Source organism: Myotis myotis, unplaced genomic scaffold (assembly GCF_014108235.1).
Source record: "Myotis myotis isolate mMyoMyo1 unplaced genomic scaffold, mMyoMyo1.p scaffold_m19_p_12, whole genome shotgun sequence".
Taxonomy (NCBI): Eukaryota; Metazoa; Chordata; class Mammalia; order Chiroptera; family Vespertilionidae; genus Myotis; species Myotis myotis.
The window spans coordinates 15,245,425-15,270,945 of NW_023416316.1; the positions used below are offsets into that span (position 1 = coordinate 15,245,425).

Below are 25,521 nucleotides of genomic sequence, written 5' to 3' on the forward strand. Positions count from 1 at the left end.
ACATTCTAAAGATGAGCATGGATACCTTCTTTTCTTTCACTAAAAAAAAAAAAGGCGGGGGGGGGGGCAGTTAAGTTACTGCAGAGGACTCTGTCCTCAGCAAATTGTCCTGAGTTAGATAAGTTTCCAACTGAAAGCAATTCCTTCCTGGTGCCGACAGGGGACCCAGAGCAGAGGAGCTTTGCCTTGCCCAAGTCCATACGGCACTCAGCAAGCCTCCCGGGACCCACAGCCCCTCTTCCCTAGTCAGCCTGAGCCCCTCCCGGGCGTGTCCCAACCCCAGGAAGGCGGAGGGGCTGGGAAAGGGGAGGGCGGGGGGCAGAGGCACAGAGGGTGCAAGGTGACGGTGAGACGCGGTTGGGGGCGGAAAGGCTTAAGGTGGGGATCGGAGAGGGTGTGGGAGCTTCCTAGGGGCGGAGAGGGGACCTAGGAGCACGGTGGGGGGGGGGGGGCGGGGGGGCGGAGGATTCAGCGGGAGGGGGGCGGGGCCGGAGGGGCGGAGGGTTCAGCGGGAGGGGGGCAGGAAGGAGGGGGAAGGGGCGGGGCCGGAGGGGGCTCGGCCGAGGAGAGGGCCCAGCGCCGGGCAGAGCTGCGCGCCTCCCACGCCGGCAGGGCCTGCGGTTTCCCTCCTGCGCTTCCTTTCGGAGCAGGTGAGTCCTGAGCCCCGGGGACGCGCTCCGCGCTGGAGCTGAGCAGGGGCCCCAGATTGCCGCCGCAGGAGCGGCCTGCGTCCCTAAGTCCCTGCAGATGGCTGCTTAGAGGTCTCGCTCTAACGGCTGGCACACCTGTAATTTGCCGCCACCGAGCCCGAGAGTTGGGGAGGAAGGGTGAGCAGTTCATGCCTGTAGCCCAGAGTCCCCAGCTCCGGCTTCCAGAAATGCAAGACGCTGTGGGTCGGGAGCCAGAGCCTTTGTTCTCGGCTCAGCTGTGCCAGTGCCCCTCGCTGGGCCTTCATCTCCCTTCCCGCAAAGTGAGCAGGGTCTTTCGGTGGGTCTCCCTGAGTTCCAGACAGGCTTAAAGCCATGTCCTTGACCAGCTTCCTCTAAGGCATGTCCCAGATTCACCAGCCACGACCCTTCCTCGGCAAACACGTGGCTGCACTCTGAATTCTGGACCCTCAGATCCCTGCAGGAACCCTGACTCCGCTCTGGGGAAAGAAGCTGCGTCCAGCCTGTGGACGACAGGCGGAGGAGTTTGTTTCCTGTGCGTTAAGGCAGTAGTTCTTTCACTGCCGTCCACCCAGGCAGGTGTTACCTCCATTAAAGATGAAGCTGGGCCCAGCCGGTGTGGCTCAGTGGTTGAGCATCATCCTATGAACCTGGAGGTCAGCCGGCATTGCTGGCTCAATCCCCAGTAGGGGCCATGCAGGAGGGAGTCCATTGATGTTTCTCTCATTAATGTTTCTTTCGCTCTCCCTTCCTCTCTCTGAAATCAATAAAAACATATTAAAAAAAAAAGATGAAGCTGGGGCTCAGAGAGGCTTAAAGGCAGGTAGGACCAGGCAGCTCTGGTCTGCTTTTTGTCCTATGCTGTACAGGTTTGCCAAAAAGATTTTCTTTTTAATTCAATATGCCTAAGCAGTGGAAGGAAGCACTGGCCAAAGAGTGAAAGTTTGGGTTGTAGTCCTGGCTATGCTGCTGACTCACTGTGATCTTAGGTAAATATCTGCTCCTCTCTGGCTCAGTCTTCCCTGCTGAACAGCCAAGGGTTTGGTCAGATGGTCTGCAAGGACCCTTCTGTCTTTGGAATTGCTAACAATAGGAATAGCAATCATAATTGTTTCCTTATCTTGACCTACACAGCCCTGCCTGAGCTGGCCCCTCTCTACCCCAAGCACCAGACTCCTTGCCCTGCCTCAGGACCTTTGCACTTGCTGTTTTCAGTGCCAGGAACACTTAACCACCTCTCTTTCTTCAATAGTCATTCTTCAGATCCCCACTGAAACTTCACTTGCCTAGGAGGTTCTCTGACAAAGACCAGATAAGGTCCTTGGATTTATAACTTCACGGTTCATGCTGCATTCATTAAGCCCAAGTGTCTGTGTAGTTCTTTGTATAACATCTGTATCCCCTATTATTTAATGCTATAAATGCCATGAGATCCGGAACCCTGTCCGGTTCCCAGCATCTAGCACATAATCAGTGTTCAGAAAATTGTTGTGCAATGAACGGATAATCTCATTTAGTCCAATAATCTTGTGAGGTTGGGTCCTTGTATTCTTCCCCATGAAGAGACAGGGCTTCCAAGAGTGATATGCCCAAGGCCACACACTGAGTTGGCAGCACCAGAATTTGAATCCAGTCTAAAACCTGAACTCCCACTTTACTTGCTGTCTCATTCCAGGATCTTCTGCTGTGAAGACATTCCCCAAGTACCAGAAATTCTGACCCACGCAGCCCAGAAAGAGACAACCATTAGGTTGTAGAAGGGTGTAGTCCAACTCAGTTTCCCCTTGGCCCTTGGAACTTAAGGTGGATCTGGAGTAGACTTGGCCCGTCCTGCAGACCCATGACGCACCAGCTACAGATCCGACTGCTGACGTGGGACGTGAAGGACACGCTGCTCAGGCTCCGCCGGCCCGTGGGGGAGCAATATGCCTCCAGCGCTCGGGCCCACGGGCTGAAGGTGGAGGCCCCAGTCCTGGAACAAGCCTTTGGGCAGGTGATCAGGGCTCAGAACCACAGCTTCCCCAACTATGGCTTGAGCCAGGGTCTCACCTGCCGCCAGTGGTGGCAGGATGTGGTCCTGCAGACCTTCCACCTGGCGGGTGCTCGGGATGCCCAGGCTGTGGCCCCCATCGCTGACCAGCTGTACAAAGACTTCAGCAGACCCTGTACCTGGCAGGTGTTGGAGGGAGCCGAGGACACCCTGAGGGGGTGCCGAAAACGAGGTCTGAGGCTGGCAGTGGTCTCCAACTTTGACGAGCGACTAGAGGGTATCCTGATGGGTCTCGGTTTGCGGGAACATTTCGACTTTGTGCTGACCTCTGGGGCTACTGGCTGGTGCAAGCCGGACCCCCGCATTTTCCAGGAAGCCTTGCGGCTTGCTCATGTAGAACCAGCAGTGGCGGCCCATATTGGGGACAGTTACCACAATGATTATAAGGGGGCCCGGGCTGTAGGCATGCACAGCTTTCTAGTAGTTGGCCCGGGGCCTTTGGACCCTGCGGTCAAAGATTCTGTACCCCAAGAACATATCCTCCCCTCACTGCCCCATCTCCTGCCTGCCCTTGACCGCCTGGAGAACTCATCCACAGGGCTGTGAGTCTGGTGAGGGAAGCGGCTGGGCCCAACAAACATTACAGACAGGAAGCCCTTTCCTTCCCAAGATCTGACCTTTACCCCCTCCCTGTAGACTCCATCATGCATTCTGACTATAAAGCAGTGAGTTGTGAGGCTTTCAGCCCTGCCCCACTAACCAGCTCCTGGTCTCTGAGATGGTTCATTCATCACACCTGCGTCCCTTTTTTCACAAATCTGCCTCATCTCCAACAAGATTTACTAAAGGCCCAACTAGCTTCAAAGTCAGGTATCTTGAAACTTGGTTATAGCAGCAGGGTCCTTTTGTCATGGGAGATCCTATGTGGAACCCCAATATGCAAAACAGGCAAAAAGGAGACACTGCGAGGGTGAAGCAAAGGTCCTAGGACCCCTCATTCAGGCCCTGAAGCCAGTGGTTCTCAACCTTCTGGCCCTTTAAATACAGTTCCTCATGTTGTGATCCAACCATAAAATTATTTTCGTTGCTACTTCATAACTGTAATGTTGCTACTGTTATGAATCGTCATGTAAATATCTGATATGCAGGATGGTCTTGGGCGACCTCTGTGAAAGGGTCGTTCGACCGCCAAAGGGGTCGCGACCCACAGGTTGAGAACCGCTGCTCTACAACTTCCCCCACCTGCAAAGTCTAAGGTCAGAGGAGCTTAATTTGAAAATCAGGGTGCTAAGCTGTGCTTAAGGACATGTCCTCTAAGACGACATAGTCTAGTCAGATGTTAGACAAAGAACGCCATAATCCCAGCCATGAGAAGAAGCTTGATCCCCACACACACACACACACACACCTCCATGTATTAGGTACTCTGCTCGTCCTTGATAGGCATATAGAACCCTCAAAGCCACCTAGTGGGCTTAAGCAGTATGTCTTCCACTTGACAAGGGATTCAGAGGTTTAGCCTGCCTGAGGTCACAGCTAGTACATGAGGGAGCCAGGGTTCCAGTCTAGGCCTGTCTGACTCCAAAGCCCATTCGTTGGCTTGACCACTAGTTTGCAAGTAGAAAGGGATCCATGTCCCATGAGACATAGTGCAGCTGAGGTCCTGGAAGAATAGGGACGGTGACCTAAAGGGTGTCATTCTTAAAGGACACCCCAGTCATAGGGGGTAACAAGGGGTAGGAAAGCACAGGGGACAGGCACCAGAGCACAGGTGGCAGGAGTGTAAATGTGGGGAGAATTACTGGGAATTGAAGAAGTTGCGTTTTAAAAATTTCATGTCTCTTCATGCCTCTCCCTCTTCACACACCTCTCTACTTGGTATTTACTGGACACCTCTGTGCCTCAACCAGTGCCAAGCACAGGGGATACCACAGGTGAAGAGCATGTAGATGGGCACATGCACGTTATGTTCTAGTGCCAACAGCCAGGGAGGGCTCTGGAGTGGACCCTGAACTGGGACTGGCATTTAGGTGGGCAGAATAGGGAATCCCTAGCAGCAGGCCCATGAACTGTGGACTGAGGGCTGCTACGGGGAGTTAGATTGGTGATTTGGGGAGTGTGGTGTAAGGGCCTTCGGGTGCCATCTAGAAGAATCTGGCCTTGACCCAGGTTTGGAGGCAGGAAAGCTCTTCTCAGACACCTTCCCGAGTGTCCGGCGGTGAGGACAGGGTCATGAGCTGTAGTCTCAGAGCCATAGGGGCCTCAGAAGTCACTGCAGTCATAAAAGTTGCCAGTAGGTCTGTGGACTGACTGGATTTGATCCACCCAGTGTTTCAAGTAAATTATTGAGCAAACTGGGGAGGGCTCTGGCCTCATCTTTGAGCCCAGGAGCCTGAAGTTGTAGGTAAAATTGCCTTTGAACTATGTTCCCCAAAGAAACAAAAATGTGAGGAATACTGCTCTAATGTGACCTCCTTAAAGATCAAAAAAAGACCTGCCCTTGGTCCCAGCAGTGCAGGGCACAGAACCGACTCCAGGCCCTTTTAGGGTGTGTATGCTGACCTCAGCCACCCCCTTATATCTGAGAACATGAAATGAGGAAGACATCAAATTTCCAGTAAACACACCTCTAAGATTTGAGCTGGCCCTTGGGGGGAGGGAGGCGGGGCGGGGCGGGTGTTGCCCAATTACCAACAAAGAACATGGAAGAAAATTGTCAATCTTTTAAAACCTTTAATAATGTACACGTTCTCTAAGGCTGGCCCTCTTACCCCCTCAGCTCTTTCTGACTTGAGGTTCTCCCCCCAGGTCCCCACATTATGTCAGAAGGGGCCACCAGGCGGGGGCACTCATCAGCTGCAGCTGGGGGAAAATTAATCCCAGTTACCGCAGTGGGCACAGGCTGGAGGTCAGCCGCCAGGTCCAAGGCAGAGCTGCTGACGGGTGTGTTGCAGTCAGGTTACCTGGAGACAGGATTTTCTCAGTCTTCCGAGTGGCCAGGTAGGCCCTGGTTTAGGACACAGCCCCCCAGCCAGAGTCCTCTGACCAGGAGCAGCTGACAGGAGTTCTAGGCCCCTTCCAGGTTGTCCTTGTGTGCTAGAAAAATTCTTTCCCTGTGTGTCATGTCATGGGAAGGACTGAAAGCACTCAATCGAGATGAAAGGACTTCAGCCACAGGCTTTTCTGCCAGAAAACCACTTCTACACGCTCAGAGCTGGGGGCAGGGGACTGAAAGGCAGTGCTTCTCCAGAAGAGTCTACCCACATGGACCCATCCACCCGTCCATCCACCCATCCATCCATCCATCCATCCATCTATCCATCCACCCACCTGTCCATCCACCCATCCATCCATCCACCCATCCACCCACCCGTCCATCCACCCATCTCTCCATCCATCTATCCATCCACCCATTCGCTTGCCAAATATTTGCTCACCAGGCACCATGCTGGATGCCAGAGATAAAATGGTGAACAAGACACCCTTAGAGGGTGAATTTGGGAGACTAAGGCCCAGGGAATGGCAGGTTCCCCACAGATACAGCATTTAATGGTTATACCGGATCTGAAATGGATCCTACCCCTCCTAAAGCTGCCCGGTGGGCATGGGCAACATTTGGGAAAAGGATACTAGGTAGAAATGTGGCCTAAAAGGATGGTGGGCAGGCAGATCTAGCCTCCCCAGTGCCGAAGGTCAGTGGACAATGGAAATGGTCTGGTCAGCCACAGCAAAGACTGGGAAGAGGGGCCCAGGGAAGGACGCATGGTGGGTGTGGAGCACTGTGCCCGAGGTTGGATCGTAAAATAGCAGCTCCTGGGCCTGCAAGTCCAACAGCACACCCAGCTGTGCTGGGCAGCGCAGCAGCCCCAGGGGAACATGCTGCCCGCCGTGTGAGAAACAGAACTCTTGGTCGTAGCGGGAGAAGACCCAGGAGTAGGCATTGTGGCCCAGACGAGAGTCACTGCCAGAACCCTTACGGGGCAGCTGGCCTAAGGCCACGCCCACCTTGTAGGCACAACTGTTCTGCACATTTACCATCCACGCGTGCAGCCCAGACTGGAAAGAGGTGGCGGCCAGGGCGTTGGGCCAGTGGTCAAAGCGCTCTGGGCCATCTGCACAGGCTTTGGACTTCTTGGCGTTGAAGGTCAGAGTCCTTCCATCATCTGACAATTGCAGGAAGGGGCTGACAGTCCTCTCATCGATGCGCACATCCTCTGTGCCTGCCAGAAAGAATCTCAGAGTTGCCCAAGGTCCACACTCAGCCCTACCCTGGTCCTGTCAGGTAGTGAAGGGCTTCCTTATCACTCAATGGCAGCCATTTACTCTCTCTAAGCCTCAGTTTCCTCATCTGTAAAATGGGGATCAAAATAGGACTTATCACAGGATAGATGTAAGGATCAAACGAAATGATACATGGAAAGTACCCAGCAATAATATGTGTTCAATAAATTGTGGTCATAACAGTCGTTATTACTATTTGTAAACTCTGATAGAAATAAGGCCCAGAGAAGCAAATTGCCCAAGGTCACACACGAAGTTGGTGGCAGGGACAAAATTAAGACCCAGCATGTTGTTCCTACATCTAGCATCTAGCACTGGTCATACTGCATTCCAGTTGGGCAAATCTGCAGCCTCCAGATCAGACTTGTCCTAGGGACACCGTGCCCCTGGAAGCTGGGAAGCATCAGGTATGCAGTTTCCAACAACTAACTACATGGGACTGCCAGCAAATTGGGTAATATTTGACACCAGACTCTAGAGCAGTGGTTCTCAACCTTAGAATCAGCTGGGATGATGAACTAAAGTACCAGAAATTCTGACCCACGAAGCCCAGAAAGAGACAACCATTAGGTTGTAGAAGGGTGTGGTCCAACTCGGTTTCCCCTTGGCCCTTGGAACGTAAGGTGGATCTGGAGTAGACTTGGCCTACTTGAACTAAAGTACCAGAAATTCTGAAGGTTTTAAGTCCCTATTCTAATGTGCAGAAGGTTTTAAGCACTTTCTTGTGTTCCAGCACAACATAATGTCCCGGGCTCACCTTGTTCTTTTCCTGCCTCAGCCCTGGAACCAGCTAGAATCACCTGGGAATCTTTTAAAAATCCTGATTTCTGGGCCTCATCCTCCGGAAATTCTGTTTCTTTGTTACTAATGTTGTGGCCCCACCCCATAACAAAGAAACAGAATTTCCAGAGGATGAGGCCCAGAAATCAGGATTTTAAAAAGATTCCCAGGTGATTCTAATGTGCAGCCAAGGTTGAGAACTACTGCTCTAGAGAATTCTAGTGTGTACTAGCATTTTAAGGAGAATGGGGAATGGGAAATTGGAAGGTGGGGAGGGTTAAAATTGAGAAAAATGTCAATTCATTAATTAACCTGTGAATTGTGCAACTACCACAACTGGGAGAATGGAAACTTCCAGCCTGCTCTGAGAAACCCCGCACTAAGTGGGACTCTGTGGAGGCAGGAGACTGTGTCACATTCACCTCTGTGGCCCCCGCATGCAGCACAAGGCCAGGTTCACAGTCAGCCTGAGTCAATGTTTGTTAAGTGAGATGAATCCAGGAAGCTCAATTCTCACTCCCAGTTGGCCATCAATTACCTCTCTTCTTAAAGAGAAACCAGGTTTCCAAGAAATAATACTGAGCTGTCTCAGTAGGGCAGGGCATAAGGAGGACGTGGTTTACCAGAACAAGATTTATCCTAGACCCAACTACAGAGCAGGTCGGTCTGCTAACGGGCAGGACCTGGCCCAGGTGCCCCAGGCCTTTCCAGAACCTTGGCTCCATTGACAAACCTGCACCCAGTATCACTGGTTGTTTAAGCTACCATCCCGAATGCACCAGGCCCCAGTGTTGGCCACAGCAAACCACAGACAGACAGACAGACAGACAGATGCCCAGTTGCTCCAACAGGTGCTGGGCTCGAGCTTCTAACCTGAGAGGGAGCCGAGAGCTGCTGTTGCCCAGAGCTGGGTCAGAAGTGGGCTCCAAGCACACGTCTCATTAAAGTTTAACTTTTTCGACTCCTGGGGATCCAAAATGCCCTCTGCTTCCTCAGCCCTTGTAAGAAAGAAAACAAAACAGATTCAGAAAGGTTCTGGAAATGTATCTGGATCAATACAGGGTGAAGGGGGTGGGGTGGAAGGAATGTGGCAGAAAATCCTCTTCCCACAAGGGTGACACCAAGATTGGCCGCCAGCCTCAGACAGGAGCTGCCTAAAGGGGGCTGGAGCCAAAGGGAAGGTGGACGTTCCCCCTGTGCACCCTCCACTCCCCCAAGCCTTAATTACGCAAGGCAGATGATTGACAAGGTGGTAACTACTTGGTGCCAGTATCATAACTTGGAGTCATTCTGCTCTGTGGACGAAGCTACTCACTCGTCCAAGGATCTGGTACTGGGCAGAGCCGGGGTTAGGACTTGGGCACCTTGGACCTCTGTGCAGCAGTCTTCGCATGCCACCTTCCTGCCCAGAGAAAATTTCACCTCCCTCCAAAACCAATTGCAGCAGTAATGCTGCCCTCGGTTTGATTAGCTGGTACAGCCAACTCCTCTGCTCTTAAAATGCCAACACCCCTGTGGGGTCACACAGGAAGGGACTATCGGTTATTTCCCCAATCACAAATTATTCACAGCACTTTGCTCCCAATAACTACCTCTCCTCAGCTCAGGGCCGGGGACTGAGTTTGGTTGGAGAGGGAATTTGGGAACAAGGAGAACCGCCACTTATTAAGCAGCCAGGCTCTGGGCCTGCTCCTTTCTATACAGAATCTCACGTCATCTTTGGTGTAACCTGGGAGGTACTTGTTACCCACTTGACAGGAGAGAAGAGAGAAGACACTCAGCTAAAACGGGGATCTGATTCAAGTCCTACCTCCAGGCACCGTTCAACGTAATTCTTTCCTTGACCAGAAGTGAAGTCTCAAAGGGAATAGAGCAAAGTGGGGATTTGCAGCCTTTTGAACTGGGTTCTGAGAAAGAACTTCCCACTGCCTCTAATCCTGGTGGCTCTGAGATCAGGCAGCAGTTCTGAGAGTATACACTCTCTGCCCCAAATCTCCCAGCTCTGCTCATTAATGAAGGGGGGGGGGGATGTCTCATGGATGCCTGCTCTTGGCAAGACTGTCACTGACTATCCTGGCTTGGGAAGAACGAGGTAAGCAGAGCCCTAGAAAAGCTGAGTGCTGGCTCTAGTAACAAAGAGTCTTTGTGGTCAGGACAACAGAGGGTCTGATGCCTCTTCTCACAGCAGTGAGGCTGGGGCTTCAGGGACCCCAGCCATCAGGTGGGGAGGAAAGAGGACCAGTGTCTGCATGGCTAAGCCATCATCCCAGGGCAAATCTGAGGCCAATCATAGTCATCAGAATCTAGAAAATCAGCTGGTCCATGTGCCTTCTGGTACAGAAGGGAAAATTCCTGGGAGTGAATTGGGGTCCGGACACAGCAGGGCCCTGGCTGGGATCTGAAGGCCCGGTCTCTGCACAGGACCTGCTGCCATGTGACAGGCTGCAGCTGAACCCAGCCGGGGATGTGGAAACAAAATTAGATCCAAAAAAGGCATTTCTCAGATAAGTGAGTTCCCAGCTAGAAGGTGCTTGACAACTTTTGAACACAGTACTTTCTAAAGGCACAAGGAACCGCAAATAAATTTTGACTTCTACGAATGGGTTTGTCAGTAGTATTTTTTTTCCTAAATATATTTTTATTGATTTCAGAGAGGAAGGGAGGGAGAGAGAGAGAGAATCATCAATGATGAGAAAGACTCATTGATTGGCTGCCTCCTGCACACCCCCTACGGGGGATCAAGCCCACAACCGGGCATATGCCCTTGACCAGAATCAAACCTGGGACCCCTCAGTCCGCAAGCCGACGCTCTATCCACTGAGCCAAACCGGCGAGGGCTGTCAGTAGTATTTTGTTTAAGCAATTCTCAAACAACCCTGTATGTATTATAGGACCAAACAAATGAATGACTATATTGCTGTTGTGGGATGCCAAGGTTCTCACTGTGAAAAAAGAAAGATATAAACATAGAATGGGCGAAATCAAAGGAAAAATGCTGTAGTGTTCCCTTGGAATTAGAAGTTGTAATACAAACTCATAAATAAAAAAAAACACTCACACTTCCCAGCTCTGTCTGCTGTCTACTGAGAAGGCCTGGAAGCAATGATGCATCGGCAACAAGGCACATCTCCTGCCCAGATCTCAGTTTTTAAATACCACTCCCCACTACAAGGAACCAAGAGTTCCTGGAGAAATAGCTGGTTCCAGGGCTGAGGCAGGAAAAGAACAAGGTGAGCCCGGGGCCATTACGTTGTGCTGGAACACAAGAAAGTTCTTAAAGAATGATGGGGCCCAGCCGGCGTGACTCAGTAGTTGTGTCCACCTATGAACCAGGAGGTCATGATCCGATTCCCGGTCAGGGCACATGCCCGGGCTGTGGGCTTGGTCCCCAGTGTGGGACATGCAGTAGACAGCTGATCAATGATTCTCTCTCATTACTGATGTTTCTATTTCTCTCTTCCTCTTTGAAATCAATAAAAATATGTTTAATTTTTTAGAAAAGAATAATGGGGACTTGTCAAAAGGATCCAGGATCCAGCCCCAAGGGACTAAAACTGGCCAAATCTAGGACAGTTTGAAGATCAAAATTAGTAATAGTAGCAGTAGTATCAGATTATAATACACTGAATAAAAAAAGAATTCGCAAGTCTATATTTATACTAAATAAATGAATGAACAAGCAAATAAATAAGTGAATAATTCAGGAATTTAGCATCAATGGAGACTAAAATTATGGGATGAAGTTTGAAGGTAAAGAGGTTATTTATACAAAATGCACCTCCTCACATTGCTTATTCATTACAAAAGTAAAGATATAACTTTATAATGAAGAAACCTGATAGACACAATTTTATCCATGTGATCAAAATTGACATTACTGATAAGGGACAAAGTGACATCACGTGCCCTCTGACTTGACAGACTGAGAACACATCACTTATGAGATATTCTTGCCAAAAATGCATAACCTGAACCCAATCATGAGGTAACATCAGATGAACTCAAATTGAGGAATGTTCTACAAAACAACTGTCCTAGACTCATTAAAAATGTTTTTCTTTTTTTAAAAAATGGCTGTTACCGGTTTGGCTCAGTGGATAGAGCGTCGGCCTGCGGACTGAAGGGTCCCAGGTTCGATTCCGGTCAAGGGCATGTACCTTGGTTGCGGGCACATCCCCAGTGTGGGGTGTGCGGGAGGCAGCTGATCAATGTTTCTCTCTCATCGATGTTTCTGACTCTCTATCCCTCTCCCTTCCTCTCTGTAAAAAATCAATAAAATATATTAAAAAAAAAAATGAAGGAAGAAGTCCAGATTAAAAGAGAACAGATGGACCAGGAAAAAAACAACAACAACAAAAAGAAACCACTAAACACTGTTAAGAACTTTTTTGGTACAATTGGCTGTAGATTTGGATATAGACTGTATATTAGATTATAGTATTATAGCAACATTAAGTTTCTGAACTTGATAATTATACTGTGGTTATGTAAGAGAATGTCTTTGTTCTTAGGAGATAAATGCTGAAGTATTTAGGAATAAAATATATTTTCTACAACTTACTCTCAAATAGTTGAGAAAAAAAGGTGTTTTTTTTAAAATGTATTTTTATTGATTTCAGAGAGAAAGGGAGAGGGAGAAAAAAAAACATCAATGATGAGAATCATTGATCAGCTGCCTCCTGCATGCCCCCTACTGGGGATCAAGCCCACAACCCAGTCATGTATGCCTTGACCGAGAATCAAACTGTAACCTCCTGGTTCTTAGGTCGATGCTCAGCCACTGAGACACACTGGCCGGGCTATAATTTTTTTAAAAGATACTATGCTAGTACAGAGGAGCAATCATCTTGATAGATAGGAAAAAAGAGAGAGTGAGAAAGAGCAAACATGGCAAAATGTTAACACAATTAGTATTTCTAGGCAAAGGTCATTGTGATACTTTTTCTAACTTTTCTGAGTTAAAAATATTCAAAACAAAAAATTTGAAGATCAAAATTTTTTTCAATAATCACATCAACTTGATATTGCAGACAGACTGACTGTATTAGAGGAAGATGATAAAGATAGAGAAAAAAGAGAAGACCAGCAGAAATGTGGGAAGATTACAGGAGGAAAAAAGTAGGAACAAGCCAAATACACATGAAAAGGAGACAGAAACCTGGCCGGTGTGGCTCAGTGGCTGAGTGTCAACCTATGAACCAGGAGGTTACAGTTTGATTCCCAGTCAGGGCACATGCGTGGGTTGCAGACTCGATCCCCAGTGTGGGGCATGCAGGAGGCAACTGATCAATGATTCTCTCTCATCTTTGATGTTTCTATCTCTCCCTCTCCTTTTCTCTCTCTGAAAATATACTTAATAAAAATGTACATTTTAAAAAAATAAAAGGAGACAGTAAGATGAATGTGGTGCATCCATACTGTGGAATACTTCACAGACTTTCCAAAAAGTGAAGTAAGTCTACATGTATTCACATGGAAAGATCCCAAATTAGCCTGATAAATTATAGAACAGCAATTATAAAAATGATCCCATCTGTGTTTAAAAAAATATTTTTTAAGGAGGCAAAAATTCTCCTATGATTATATATAGGAAAGTCCCAAAGACATACAACTAACTGTTAAAACTGATCACCTCTAGAGAATGGTGTTGGAAAGAGATGACTCATTTTTAATTTGAATAGTTTTATATTGGTGGATTTTTTTTTCTTTCTCTCATACATATGTATTGCTATTGAACTTAAATACAAAAATAGATAAGAATAATGGGCTGTGCTCCTCAAGTACAGCTCTGAAATCTTGCACTGATTAAGAATTTAATTTCCTTGCCTGGCAATTTACATCCTTTTAGCCACTCCTCAGAATCTTGGTTCCCAGCCTTTTGGGACCTAGGCAGGGCCTGGTGAAATTCTTTTCATATTGCACACTTCACATGCAAATTTGAGGAGACAGTCCTGAGACAGGTGTCAGGTGTGGGTCCCAGTCCCAGCTCTGGGGCTTGGGCAAGTCCCTTCCCCTCTTTGAGCCTCAGCATTCGCATCTGGAGATGGGCTGATAAAACCCTCCAACAGGGTGACAGTACAGTTTTTAATGGGATGATGTTAGACTGTGGCAAGCCTCTGGTTAATAAGTGATTATCTCACTCCCTTACACATGGGTCTAAAGCAGTTCTCCACGCAAGGAGCAGAAAGGCCCCGTCCATCAAGCCTGGCGCCAGAGAAGCCACTCACAGCTGCACACCCTGGGCTTTCCCCCAGGAGCAGCGGAGCCTGAACGCAGTGAACTATTTAGAGGCCTGAAGGCCACGGTTTCCATGATTGCCCAAGCAAATCAGGGACCATACTCACCTCTCAAAAATCTCCTGCTCCTTCTGCTGTGAGAAAAGAAAACAGAATCAGGCTTGGCACCAGAAACCCAGCAGGCAGTCAAGATCTGAATAGATTCAACTGGCGTGGAGGGCTCCGCGGAGACGGAGACCCTAGGATAAAAATTTCTACTCCTTCTCTAAGACAAAGCACAAAGCTGCACGGGTTCCTCGAATACCTTCCCACCCCCCACTCAGAATGAATCACTCTGCCCCCTGTGCCCCATGGTGTCCTGAGTTTCCTGCACTTACACTTCAGGACAGGTGCATATTTACCCAACACTTCGTCCCCCATCAAGACTGTCAGCAACTAGATGACTGGGACCCTTTCCTGAATCTTCTATTGTGACTGTCACAGTGTTTGGGACAGAACGTGCTCTGTCTGTGGAAGCTGTGTGACTAAATGGATGCACAATCTAGGGCAGTCATGGAAGCTGTCCTACTTGAACTGCAGTGGTACAGACAGCTCAGTTGTTCTACATTCTCATTTCTCTGCTTGGCATATTTATTCAGATGTCACAATGTCCCTTAAAACTGCAGATATCTGCATATCTATATAAAAGACTTTGAAAGGATAGGTACCAAAATAGTAACCATAGTGATTTCTAGATGGTAGCATTAAAGATGAGCTGACTATTTTCATATTGGACTCCTTGTCAATTCTTCAGATATGGAGTTATCTCTCCACCTCCCATTTCCTTTAACATAGTTGCAATTCTTATCTTTCAGGCATCAGCTTCTAAGTCACTTCATCCAGGAAGCCTTCCCTGACCCCCTCGAGTTTGGCTTGTGGGGTCCCTCGCTCCCAGGAATGTCATCTACCACAGCACACATCCTCCATATCCTAATGATCAGTCTCTGTATTTGTCTCGTCCATAAGGCTGTGAGTCACTGACAGCTGTATACTGCAACTCCACCCCACAGCACAATGCTTAGCACATAGTAGGCATTCCATGAATTTTGCTCACTATTCAAAGAATAGTTACCAGGTGCAAAAAATACATATATCTCATGTTTCTATCTCTCTCTCCCTCTCTGGAATCAATAAAAATATATTTCTAAAAATCTATATAATTGTATTCCCCTGACTCATCCCTGCTTCAAATTATCATTATCCACCCACCTCCGACCAATGAACATTCTCGATGTTTTCAGACTTTTGGGAGAGACATGCCCTCAGACCTCGCCTGACTTACAATCAGCTGGAGGTCATCCGTATGGGTGAGCATGTCCACCAGGCTAGTGCGGATGGTGTCGAGCTTCTGCAAAGCCTCAGCCCAGTGTACTCGCTGCGTCAGGATGCTCTGGTGGGCCCGCTCCTCTTCGCCGTGCACCCGTTCCAGCAACCGCTGCTCCTCGGTCTCACACAGACTCCTCACCAGCCCCAGCCGCTGGATGACCAGTTCCCGCGCTGCGCTGGCCATGCTCTAGCGAGGGATAAAAACAGTCAGATCCTGGCCCAGCCCCAGTCAAGATTAGGAGGGTTTCGCCCTAGCTGGTTTGGCTCAGTGGCTAGAGCGTCAGCCTGCAGACTGAAGGGTTCTGGGTTCAATTCCAGTCCAGGGCACATGCCCAGGTTGCGGGCTCGGTCCCCAGTAGAGGGCGTGCAGGAGGCAGCTGATTCTCTCTCATCATTGATGTTTCTATCTTTCTCTCCCTCTCCCTTCACCTCTGAAATCAATAAAAAATATATTTTAAAAAAAAAAAGCTTAGGAGGATTTGGGCACAGCCCAAAGGGGTACCGAAATTGATCAGCAATGTCTGTCATGGGCACTGTAGTGGCAGTAACAGTGCTTACTTAAGCCATCCCAGCCCTAAGAGTTCCCAAGTATGGTTTAGGATAAAGAAATGTGAAATCCAGACATCCAGGCTATATCTCACAGAACCAGGTTCCCAGAATGGAAGAGGTGGGCAGGGCGTAGAGATCAACTAGAGTCACCTACTTATTTCACAGGTGGGAATACCAAGGCCAAGGGACCAAGGTCAGAGATCACAGAACTGCAGAACAGAAGGGCCTACAAAGTCATCCCCATCAACAGGATCTGTACCAACAGTGGTCCAGTTGATATTTTTGATGATGTCTGAGAACAAAAACCTTATTATTCCCTAACTGTCCATTCCAACTGCTTCCATGGTAGAATTCTTTCCTGCCACACAGGAGGCCTGAAGTCAGTTCTCAGCCAATAAAGTTAATGTGTGTCTCCTAGCAACTAGCACGGTGCCTGCCACGTAGTAGGCACTCAAATATTTACTGAATGACTGCTAGGAAATTTGTTCCCAACTTAGTCAAAAATCTCTTGATAGCACTCACATGCTGAGTCAGTGACAGAGCTGGGACTAGAACCCAGTTCTCTTGACTTTCAGTCCAACACTATCCCCCTACTCTAGTGCCATCTGGGAATCAGTCCTACCCAAAGGTACCTGTTGCATGAAGCGAGAGGAGAACAGTCTCCTTCATGCCAAGGTCAGAGATAGCCAACAGCTTCCCGTGTCCTGCCCCTGAAGACCTGCTTTGTACAGTGCAGACGACAATTATCCCTGTTGAACAGAAGAAACTGAGGCAATAATTTGCCCAGTGGGGAAAAGGGAGTGGCTCAGTGTACAGTCCAGTGAATCTGGGAGTTCAGAGCCCTCAGTGTTCTCATGAGGCAATGCGACATAGGGGTTGGGAAATTGGGTTTTGGAGGCAGTTCCGCAGTTTAAATCTTAGCTGTTGCACTTATTATATGTGGAACTTTAATCACGTTACTTATCATCCCTATGCCTCAGTTTTCAACTGAAGACAATACCTCATAAGGCTATTGTGAGGATTAAATGACTTAATACATGTAAAACAAATAGAACAAAGCTGGCACGTGAGTGCTCAGTAACATCAGCTATTGCTCTTCTCTTTGTCCCACTCTGATGCCCACAGTGTCCTGAGTCTCTGCAGCTGTGTTTATACTGTGTGATCAGGATCAAGAACAGACCCTGACCCAAGAGACATCAGATACTCCCTGAGTAGAAGGTGGCAATCAATTTCAACACCCTTCTTGAGTCATTCCCAGAAATGAATAGCCCTGGAAAAAAGCTTCCCTTTCCGAAGATATGACAGGGTAAACGAAAACCCTCCTAGAACACAGAAATGCTGGAAAAATAACCCAAAGTGAAGCTGCCTTGGCAGCTAATTAAAGGAAATAACCTGGAGTCCAAAAGTAGAAAGGAAACTGGAAACCAGTGTAATCAGGAGCTGAGGACTCAGTTGCCTAGGGTTGGGCTTGTGATTCGCTTTAGAATTTTATACTCATCTAAACCATCATACAGGGGCACACAAGGTCACTATAAAGTGATAAAGGAACGGTTTACCAAGAATATATAACCAATCTAAATTATATACATTTAATATAAAAGGAATAGTTGACAGAATCATAAAGAAAACTAGACAAGTCCACAGCATGATATAAAAATGTAAATAAATGCCCTTTGCCAGTAATCAATAAATCTGACAGATAAAAAATTAGTAATTAGAGAGAAGATTTGACCCAATTAATAAACTTAATTAGTAGACATATATAGAACCCTATATATTTTTTCGAGTGAACATGAAATGCTCACCTAAACTGATAATGTTTTAGGGCATGAAGCAAGTCCCAACAAATTTCAAACAATTGATATCATACAGATTACAATGCAGTTAAGTTAGAAATTAGTAAAAAAAAAAAAAAAAAAAAAAAAAGAATGATGATAATTTAAAGAGTAAAACCATACACTTGAATATTTAAAAACCTATTTCTAATAACTCATAGTGAAAGAACAAATTATAGTGGAAATTTAAAAATACTTGTAACTGGCCCTAACAGGTTTGGCTCAGTGAATAGAGCATCAGCCTGTGGACTGAAGGGTCCCAGGTTTGATTCCGGTCAAGGGCATGCACCTTGGTTTTGGGCACATCCCCAGTAGGGTGTGTATAGGAGGCAGCTGATAGATGTTTCTCTCTCATTGATGTTTCTAACTCTCTATCCCTCTCCCCTCCTCTCCGTAAAAAATCAATAAAATATATTTTAAAAATACTTGTAACTGAATGCAAGTACACCAAGTTTGTGGGAGGTACCTATATCAACACCTAAAAGGTTTAAATGCTCACCTTGAGAAATAAGAAAAACTAAAATGATAGACTGTTCAACTCAGTAAGTTAAAAAAACATAGTATGTAAAAAAACAAATAAAAGAAAAAAATTATAGCCTGGCTGGTATGGCTCAGAGGTTGAGCATCGACCTATGAACCAGGAGGTCACAGTTTGATTCCTGGTCAGGGCACATGCTCCTGGTTTGATTCCTGGTTGCAGGCTCAATCCCCAGTGGGAGACATTTTTCTCACCATTGCTGTTTCTATCTCTTCCTCCCTATCTCAACCTCTCTGAAATCAATAAAAATATATTTTAAAATAAATAAATAATAGAAAAATTATAAAGATAGAAGGATATAATATTTTTACTTTTTATATATTTGTATTGATTTCAGAAAGGAAGGGAGAGGGAGAGAGAGACAGAAACATCAATGAGAGATAATCATTGATCGGCTGCCTCCTGCACACCCTCTACTGAGGATTGAGCCTGAAACCTGGGCACGTGCCTTGACCAGGAATCGAACCCTGACCTCCTGGTTTATAGGTCAACACTCAACCACTGAGCCATGCCAGCTGGGCAATATATTTTTTAAAAAGAGATAAAAGAGAGAATTAAAATACTAAAAGTTGGTTTTTTGAAGACTAACATGATAGGCAAACCTGTGACAACTTGATCAATATTAAGAATAATTTTATGCATTTAAATTCAACAACAGAAAAAATAAAAATAAAATTAAAAATAAATTCAACAACAGAGAAAGTGGATAATTTTTCCAGAAAGAATTTACTAAAACCAAAGAAAAAGAAAACAGAACAGGAAAAAGTCTGTAGTTATGATGGGAAATGAATCAGTAGTTAAAAATCTACCAGCAAAATACCACCAGGCCCTGATAGTGTTACAGAGTCTGTCACCAAACATTCAAGGCACAGATAATTCCAATCTTATATAAGCTCCTCCGGTGAAAATAGAGAGTTCTGTTTCCCAACCCATTGAATAAGAATTATATAATCTCGATAACACAATCTGATAAGGACTATACAAGAAATGAAACTCATAGGCTAGTCTCACTCCTGAGCATAGATGCAAAAATGCTTTTTAGAAAGCTGTACTAAGGGATCCTTATGATGGAACTGTTCTGTATCTCAGTTGTGGTGGAAGTCACATGAATCTATAGATGTGATACAACTGCATAGAATTAAAGTCACACACAGAAATGAATTGGTGTAAAACTGGTAAAATCTGAAAAGGTGAGCTGTATTAATGTCAATTTCCAGATTATGATATTCTACCACAGTTAGGAAAGATGTTAACATTGTATGTGAATCTATAGTGATCTCAAAATTAAAAGTTAATATATATATTAACTTTATATATAATATATATAAACTTAATATATAATATATAGATAATATATTATAGATAAGATAGATAGATAGATAGATAGATAGATAGATAGATAGATAGATATAGATATAGATCAAGTTACGTTGGTTTTCCCCAGGAACTCAAGGATGGCTTAGCGTTAGAAACTCTATTAATGTGTTACCATATAAACAGATGATGGAGAACAAAACATCCATAAACTGACAAGTGGCATCTTTAAGAGCCTACAGGGAAGGTGGTAAGTAATGGAAAATAGAAGCAATCAGAAGAGAACTTCGACAAGGTCTGCCCATCACCTAACCATCTACCTGCACCTGTGCTCACTCTGTCTTCTCTGTTCTGTGAATGAACTGCCCATGCTTTTACCTACAACCAATCTTTCCACTTGTTTACTAGAGCCCACCCCTCTTTGCTGTACCCAATTTTCCTTTCTCTTGCATCACTAATTTTCCCCTTTCTACTGGGAAATTCCCATCAGCATACACAATAAAGTAACTTCTCTCATCTTAAAAAGAAAATAAAAAACTGCGTTGATCCCTTATCTCTCTCCAGGATCATCCAATTTGTCAGCTCCCTTCTACAGCAACACTCAAGAGTTACCTGTATTAACTATCCCAAATTGCTCTCTGAAACCCACTCCAATCAGGCTTTCACCCACCACTCTACAAAATTCCTCTTATAAGGATCTTCAGTACTGTGCATGTTACTAAACCCAATGGTCCATTCTCATGTGCTACTATGGGGGAATAAGAGGGAGGAAGAGCCCGGCCGCGTGGCTCAGTGGTTGAGCGTCGACCTATGAACCAGGAGGTCAGGGTTCAATTCCCGGTCAGGGCACATGCCCAGGTTGTGGGCTCCATCCCCAGTGTGGGGCGTGCAGGAGGCAGCGAATCCATGATTCTCTCCCATCATCGATGTTTCTACCTCTCTCTCCCTCTCCCTTCCTCTCTGAAATCAATATATACGTAAGAGGGAGGAAGAAATTCAGAGCCCCTGCCCTTGAAAAGCATACTTGAGAGATGGAGGTGTGGCAACGAGTCACAAGGACCAGCAGTGCGGTGCAGCAGAAGGAGCACTGGCTGCAGAGTCAGAAGATCCAGGTCATAGAACTGACTCTGACAGGAGGATGTGGGACCTTGGTCCAGTCCATTAACCGTCTGGTAAATAGGGATGTTACTGCCACCTACTGCATAGGACAATGATAAAGAATATCCAACATACAAGCCCCTAGGTTATCTGATAATTAATTCTGGGGCTGCGCACAAAATAATTAGATGTTAGGAAAATGCTACCCTCCCTGATCCCTTCCCCTGAAAACAGTCTTTGCACTAGTGTGCAACTCTGCCCAGATGGTAAAACCGAGGCTTAGAGAGAGAAGAAACCATCCTTCCTGGGTATCCAGCTTTGTGCTATAGCACAATGACTTAGTGAGGTTAGGAAGGGCCTCTAGACTGGCTCAAGCCCCTAAGGCTGGGGTCTTACCCTAGGAGAGGGCCCAGAATAGAGGGGGAAAGGGAAGAATTACCTACCACTGCTCTCTGGTTCTTCCCTGGTAGGACCTCAGCCATGTACTTGGTGATGCCAGCACTCTGTAACTGCAGTCTCTCACACTGGTCCACAATCTTGTTCTGCAACACAAACAACACCCATGGCATCTTGATCTATGTTGATCCATTCATTCCATTCCATTGATTTGTTTTTCTTTTTACCCCTCCTCTGCCACCCACTCCCCTGGTTATATCCCAGATCTCACCATTATGGAAAGCTATTCCGCCTCCAAAATCTTCATCTCAAATATCCCATCCCCTGCCTACCACTTCCCATCCTTCCAGATCACTACCTCTAGAATTTCCATTCCAACAATTTCTTCAGCTCAGTTGGAGCTGTCTTACCTCTTTTCACTGTCCATCACCTCTTATTGTGGCCTTGCTTCTCTCTTTATCCTGAAATCTCATCTGTCCATTATTATAATCACTTTCCTGCATACAATCTCAATCTTTCTTCATACCCAGGTACCTGACTCTTTACACATGCACCCAAGTAGAAGAACATGGCTTCTCAAACTGCAGTATCCCCACCCCCACTTATTAAACAGCACCATCAGTGATCAACCTTATTGCCCAGAAAAAATAAAAATAAAAAACCTGCAACCTCACATCTAATCCATCAGTGAGTCCTACCAGCCCCATCTCCAAAGTCTCTCTCTCTCTCTCTCTTTCCTCTGGCCACTTCCGGTCACATCCACTCCTGCCATTCTACCCAGATCACCATTATCTCTCACAGGAACCACTGTTAGAGCCTCCTAACTGGGCTTCCATTCTTGAACCCCCAAGTTAGACACTGCCACCTTCTGTAAGGAAATCAGATCAGGTCATTCACTGTCCCTGCTCAGAACTCTCCAATGACTTTCCAATACACCCACAGTAAGATGAGATTAAGCTTCTTATCTCAGCCAACAAGGCCCTACCTTACGTGACTCTGTGTAATCTCCTCTGTGCTACCGCCTACCACTCTCTACACTGGCCTTCTTTCTGTTCCGTAGACACACCAAATGTGTCCTGACCTCAGTGCCTCTCACCTGTTGTTTCTTCTGTCTCTAGCTCTCTTCACCCATATACCACTATGTCTCGCTCCCTGACATGTCACTTTTCCAGAAGCCTTCCCTGACGATCCACATCTCTATTCCCTTACTTTGCTTACTTTTCTCCTTTGTACTATCGTTCTCTGACTGTATACTGTTTGTTTAACTTTTTTGTATCTTTCCCCCCACCACTGGCCATATCTCCTTGGGCAAGTCCCAAGGTAATAGGCACTATAAGCACCATGACTTTGACTTATTTTCTATGCCCAACTACCTAGAAGACAGTTCCTACACAGAGGAGGCCCTGAATAAATATCTGTTGAATGAATGAAACCCATTTCCTTGACGACTGAAGTTCAGCAGTTTACAGCTCCTAAGCCAGTGATGGCGAACCTATGACACGCGTGTCAGAGGTGACACGCGAGCTCATTTTTTTTGGTTGATTTTTCTTTGTTAAATGGCATTTAAATATATAAAATAAATATCAAAAATATAAGTCTTTGTTTTACTATGGTTGCAAATATCAAAAAATTTCTATATATGACACGGCACCAGAGTTAAGTTAGGGTTTTTCAAAATGCTGACACACCGAGCTCAAAAGGTTCACCATCACTGTCCTAAGCTGTGAGCATCACCCATGAGAGCAGGGGAGAGTTTTAGAGGTGCAACTGAGGCCCACAGAGAAGGATCTTGCCCAAAAGATATAGCCAGACCCCTGCTTTCCCTCTCCATTTCTCCACATAACAGTGGGAACCCTTCCAAGCAGCCCTTCCACTCTTTCCCCAAGAGCATTGATTGCCTCAGTTCCATCTTCCAGAAGGGAACTCAGCAACCTCTTCTAGGAGGAAGCTGTGATCACCATGCACCACAGGACTAAGGGAACAGAGACTAGCCGCTGAAAAGCTACAGGGACAGGAACCCAGAAAGTAAGTGAAAAGTGGTTTGGACTCGTGGTATTTTTGCCCACTTCAGGAATAATCTTGCCCTGGAGTGAAATTTCTTTGCTGGCTGGAGGAATAGAAGAAAAATCTAACCAAAATTGGAGGGATAAAATGGCAAGAAACCCCTCTCTCCAGGCAAAAAAAAAAAAAATGAATATACCTAGTGCCTCTGGAGGGTTCAGGGAAAGAATCCCAGGCAAAATATATTCCAAAACAAGCATCAGGCTGCCACCCTGCCCCAGCCTTCGCCCTTTCCACCACTCAAATTCAGGCCTGATGGCAAATTTTAAAAAAGGTTTTCATTAAATTCTCACTCCCATTAACGTCACTTCCTCCCTCCAACCACTGAAGCAAAGAGGTGGTTTCCTCTGGTCAATGACTGCCCTAGTCCAGCCCTGAACAGTAGAAACCTGGGAGGATTTACTGTCCATTCTGGGCCTGGGTTTCCTCATCTATAAAATGTTGGTAGGACCACCACTTCAAAGGGGCTTGTTCTGGATGGAATCAGATGGTGAATATTTAAGTGCTTTGAAACTTGCAAAGTGTCTAGGCTTTATGGAAGTGTATTCAACTACACTATCCGAGTTTATTTTCATCATCACTATCATGGATAGTGGTGACAAGTAGGACCCGCCAGGAGCTTTCGGGTGTCACTGAATAACTGAATCCCTTCTGGCCTCAGCACCCTGTCCAAGGTGTTCGTTACAGTCCAGTCTGAGGAGGCAAGTCTTCAACCAGAGCCCTCAGCCTCACAGCTGGGCAGAACTCCAGGGAGCGGTTGGAAGAATCAAATCTTTTAATCAGATTGCAAGGAAATCCCCAGGGGCCACACCCGTAGGCTGTAAAGGGGGAAGAAGCCCCAGGGTGAGTTCGACTCCCCAATCTCAGCAGCCCAGGGAGGGGTGGTGACAGGAAGGTGGCCAGCCGGGAGCCAAGGGGAGGTGGAGGGTGGGGAGAAACCTAGGGGAAGGGTTCCAGCAGGAACCTCCAGATACCTGCCCGCCCCTTCCCTTCACGCTGGTGGAACCAGCTTGACGTCCAGTCAAGGCCAAACCTGCAAGGGAAGAAATCACCTCCCCAGGAAGCCTGAGCGGGGGACGAGGGGAGGGGTCGGGAGTCCCGAGGTTGAGGAGTGAGGAGGGGCTGGGTTTTCTCACCCATCAGCTTCCACCTGGGCGGTGGGACTTGGAGCCGCTGAGCCCTTTCGTGCCCCAGGCCAGGTCCGATTCCCAGCCTCTGCAACAGGGACCCCATTATCTTATTTATGTGGCGCAATAACTCTAATAAGTGCGCGCTGTTACTGCCCCCGAGCGACAGATGGGGACACTGAGTCTCCGAGGATTGTGAGAGTCGCCGGGAGGACGCACGGAGGTGACACTCGTACTCAGGTATGCCCGACTCCGGGGCCACACCCTCAACCGCCTCTTTCTACAGCCAGTACCTCTGCGGAGCCCGGGCTCCGGGCCGGGCCGGGCCGGGGTCAGCCCAGCCCCGGCCCCCGGGTCCCCGCCCCGGCGCGCCTCCCTCCGAGCCCCCGCCTTCCGGCTCCCTCGCCCGCTCACCCGCAGCTCTTCGGCGCGCTCCCCCGCCGGGCGGATGCGGTGGCCCCGGCAGCGGCCGCCGAGCTCCGTGCAGGCGGCGCACACCGGCCTTCGCTCGGAGCAGCAGAACCACTTGAGAGCCTGGCCGTGCTCCGGGCAGAGGGGCCCCGGCTCCGGTCCTGGCCCCGGTCCTGGAACCGGTCCCGCGCTCTCCGCGGACATGGCCGAGAGACCGGCCGGCGCCGCGCGCTCCACCTGTCGCAGGTGCCTGTGGGCGGGGCCTCCCTGACCCCGCCCCGTCCCAACGGGCGGCCCCGCGCCGCCTCCCGCCCCGCGCCCACCGCTCCTAGGCGCCTGCCCCGCACCCTTGACCGGACCCTGGTCCAGGTCCCACCCGCTTCAGCAGCCTCTTCCCCCGCTTCCCGCCGCCCCCGGAATTAAGTTGCGTTATATGCGTGATTGTTTTACAACAAACATGAAACACCAACTATTAATGTGACTGTCGGAAACCTGATTGAGCAATTACAAGTGCCAGGCTTTTGCTAAGCGCTTTGCAAGTGTGCTATCCTGTAATACAACAGCCTTGTTGGAGACGTAGCTTTAGACAAGTGCCAGCTTAAAACGAGGTTCTGGTATCAGACTGCCTGGGCTCAAGTACCACCAGGGCCTCCTCTGTAACGTGGGGATAAGGAGGGCACCTACTCCACAGACTTGTGCTGAGGAGCAAATGAGTTAGAACACTTCCAACGGTATCTGGAGCCCAGGCAGAGGCTGCAACTGCTAAGCACCTGCCATCGGTACCAGGAAAGTGTGAGGATCCCTATTTTTACGGAGGTTGCGTAACTTGCCAGGGGTCACAGTCACTAACTGGTAGCAGTGAGATTGGGACC

The 25,521-nt window shown here is 47.6% G+C and overlaps 2 protein-coding genes across 7 annotated transcripts; one reads left to right on the plus strand and one right to left on the minus strand.

The window, feature by feature from the left end:
* The first annotated feature begins 538 nt into the window (after positions 1-538).
* HDHD3 (haloacid dehalogenase like hydrolase domain containing 3) lies at positions 539-3,422 on the plus strand. Its single transcript, XM_036329962.1, has 3 exons — positions 539-650; positions 2,344-2,451; positions 2,488-3,422. The coding sequence occupies exon 3, from the start codon at positions 2,509-2,511 to the stop codon at positions 3,262-3,264; it is 756 nt and encodes a 251-aa protein (XP_036185855.1). The 5' UTR covers positions 539-650; positions 2,344-2,451; positions 2,488-2,508; the 3' UTR covers positions 3,265-3,422.
* Positions 1,291-24,905, minus strand: BSPRY (B-box and SPRY domain containing). 6 transcript variants are annotated; one of them, XM_036329950.1, is made up of 7 exons: positions 24,653-24,904; positions 21,098-21,196; positions 15,277-15,507; positions 14,064-14,089; positions 8,593-8,717; positions 6,694-6,878; positions 1,291-1,425 (listed from the first exon to the last, which is right to left on the minus strand). In XM_036329950.1, exons 1-7 carry the CDS (start codon positions 24,851-24,853, stop codon positions 1,306-1,308), a joined length of 987 nt encoding a protein of 328 aa, XP_036185843.1. In that variant the 5' UTR covers positions 24,854-24,904; the 3' UTR covers positions 1,291-1,305. The 6 variants fall into 6 exon arrangements, with proteins under 6 accessions (XP_036185843.1, XP_036185844.1, XP_036185842.1 ...); XM_036329951.1 differs by lacking the exon at positions 1,291-1,425 and adding an exon at positions 5,375-5,621 and having other exon boundaries at positions 24,653-24,903; XM_036329949.1 differs by lacking the exon at positions 1,291-1,425 and having other exon boundaries at positions 6,170-6,878; positions 14,064-14,086; positions 24,653-24,902.
* Positions 24,906-25,521: the final 616 nt, after the last annotated feature.

What these genes read in the sequence shown, in the direction of transcription:
- HDHD3 (XM_036329962.1), top strand. Translation starts at nt 2,509, where the DNA reads ATGACGCACCAGCTACAGATCCGACTGCTGACGTGGGACGTGAAGGAC.
- BSPRY (XM_036329948.1), bottom strand. Translation starts at nt 24,853, where the DNA reads ATGTCCGCGGAGAGCGCGGGACCGGTTCCAGGACCGGGGCCAGGACCG. An exon ending in GGAAGAACCAGAGAGCAGTG is followed by an intron (nt 15,508 to 21,097) that starts GTAGGTAATTCT and finishes ATCCCTCGCTAG; the next exon opens with AGCATGGCCAGCGCAGCGCG. An exon ending in AGCTCTCGGCTCCCTCTCAG is followed by an intron (nt 6,879 to 8,592) that starts GTTAGAAGCTCG and finishes TCTTTCTGGCAG; the next exon opens with GCACAGAGGATGTGCGCATC.